At 52.0% G+C, this 2077-nt stretch overlaps 1 protein-coding gene across 1 annotated transcript in view; it reads left to right on the forward strand.

The window, feature by feature from the left end:
- LOC118452196 (uncharacterized protein DDB_G0271670-like) overlaps positions 1–2077 on the forward strand; it is a gene marked incomplete at its 3' end in the record, with an annotated part of 3942 nt that overhangs the window by 459 nt on the left and 1406 nt on the right. Inside the window, 2 exon segments of the mRNA XM_035893437.1 lie at positions 1322–1674; positions 1807–2076. Of these exon segments, the coding sequence (XP_035749330.1) occupies positions 1322–1674; positions 1807–2076 (623 nt within the window).

A 2077-nucleotide genomic window follows, 5' to 3' on the forward strand; every position in this document is an offset into this window, starting at 1 on the left:
CCCCCAGGTTGAGCCAGCCAGTGTTCCCAGGGGTTTTTTTTGCCTTCCTCTGCAGCACTGAGCACGGCCCCTTGCCAGGGCTCCTTTGGGCCACTTTGCCTGGGGGCCTGCTGCTCCTGCTCCACGCAGCTGGCCCTCGTGCCCCGCATCCGGGGGGAGGAAGCTTTTGAGAGTCCCAGTGTGGGCCCACAGGGGGGCCCCTGGGCCTTGCTTCTTGTCCTCTGTAGCATTGAGCACGGCCCCTTCTTGTCAGGGCTCCGCTGGGCCCATTTTGGCCACGTTCTTGCCTGCTGCCCTAAGGGCGCCTCCAAGGCCCCACTCCTGCCCTGGCTCTCTCTGCCTCTCTTGCCCACTGCGAGTTTGGAGCGGGAGCCAGCTCTGCTCTTCCCTTGGCTCTGTCTCCCCAGGGCTTCTTGCCTGCGCAAAACCAACAGCCTCTGCTTGCAAGGGCTCCAGCCTTGCTGCACCACCAGCAGCTGCCACTTTCCAGCTCTCCCTGTGTGCAACACCAGCGCGGGGCAGGCACCAGAGTGCTTTTCATGCATCACTGGCCAAGAAGCACAGCCCAGCAAGTTTTGGAAGGCCAAAAGCCTGTTCGTCAGCGCCAGGTGTCCTACTTTGGAACCTGCTCCAGCAGGGGGGTTGGATTACATAATCCCCGGAGGTCCCTCTCAACCCCTGCCATTCTGCCATTCTGTCATTCTTCTTCTTCTTCTTCTTTTGTGGGTGGCTGGTCCTGATTCTAGGGCTTCAGGAAACAGGGACCGCTTGGCCTCTAGTCCTGCTGCTACTTGCTCTAGCTCTGCGCCTTGCCTTTGCCAGACTGCAAGGGAGCTTTTGTCAAGCTCAACTGAGAACGCGTCAGCCGCCTTCTCCTTTTCATCATTCTTCTCCTCCTTCTTCTCTTCCTCCATTGTTGTCATCTTTGTCATCATCTTCATTGTCTTCCAAGTCATCTTCTTAATTGTCTTCCCCTTGTCCTTCTTCCCTTCTCCTTCTCCCGGTCTCCTTTTTTTTTTTTCCTTTTTATTTTTTTTTTCTCTTTTTTTTTTTCTCCTCACTCTTCTTCAGCGGCATTTTCTTTGGCGGCGGCATCTCCTTCATCATCTCCTTCCTTGTCATCTTCTCATCGTCGTCATCATCTTTTTCTTCTTTGTTGTATTCTTCTTTATCATCTTTATTGTCTCCTCCTCCTTCTCGTCCTCCTTCTGCTCCTCCTTCATCATCATCATCTTCTTCCTTGTCATCCCTCCCCTGTTGTCGTCATCGTCTTCTTCTTCGTCATCGTTGTTGTCTTCTTTGTCGTCGTCTTCTTCATCAGCGTTGTCTTCGTTGTCATCTTCATCACCACCATCTCTGCCGTCTTCACCGCCACCATCTTCGCCATCTTCGTCATCGCCATCTTCGTCGTCTTCATCGTCACCGTCTTCGTCATTGCCATCTTCGTCTTCATTGCCGTCGTTGTCGTCATCGCCGTCTTTGTCACTGTCTTCGTCACCGTCTTCGCCGTAGTCGTCTTTGTTGTCGTCGTCATCGCCATCTTCACCATCGCCATCTTCGCCGTCTTCATCGTCTCAATCTTCGTTGTCGCCGTCTTCGTCGTCATCTTTGTCTTCGTCGTCATCATCTTCTTCATTGTCATCATCATCATTCTTGCTCATCATCTCCTTCGTCGTCATCTTCATCTCCTTTCTCCTCCTTTCTCCTTTTTCTTCTCCTCCTCCTTTTTCTCCTCCTCCTCCTTTTTTCTCCTCCTCCTCCTTTTTTCTCTTCCTACTACTCTTTCTCCTCCTTCTTCGTTGTCAGCGTCTTCTTCATCATCGTCTTCATTGTCATCGTCGTCTTCGTTGTCGTCTTCTTCTTCATCATGGTCGTCTTCGTCGCTGCCGTCGTCTTCGTCATCGCCGCCGTCATCTTCGTCATCATCTTCTTTGTCGTCGTCTTTGTCATCGTCGTCGTCTTCTTTGTCGTCGTCGTCTTCCTCATCATCTTTATTGTCATCTTCGTCATCATCGTCTTCGCCGTCATCATCGTCTTCTTTGTCGTCATCGTCATCTTCAAATTTTTCACCGCCGCC

This window comes from Egretta garzetta, unplaced genomic scaffold (assembly GCF_000687185.1).
Source record: "Egretta garzetta isolate BGI_Z169 unplaced genomic scaffold, ASM68718v1 scaffold14, whole genome shotgun sequence".
NCBI classification, from domain to species: Eukaryota; Metazoa; Chordata; class Aves; order Pelecaniformes; family Ardeidae; genus Egretta; species Egretta garzetta.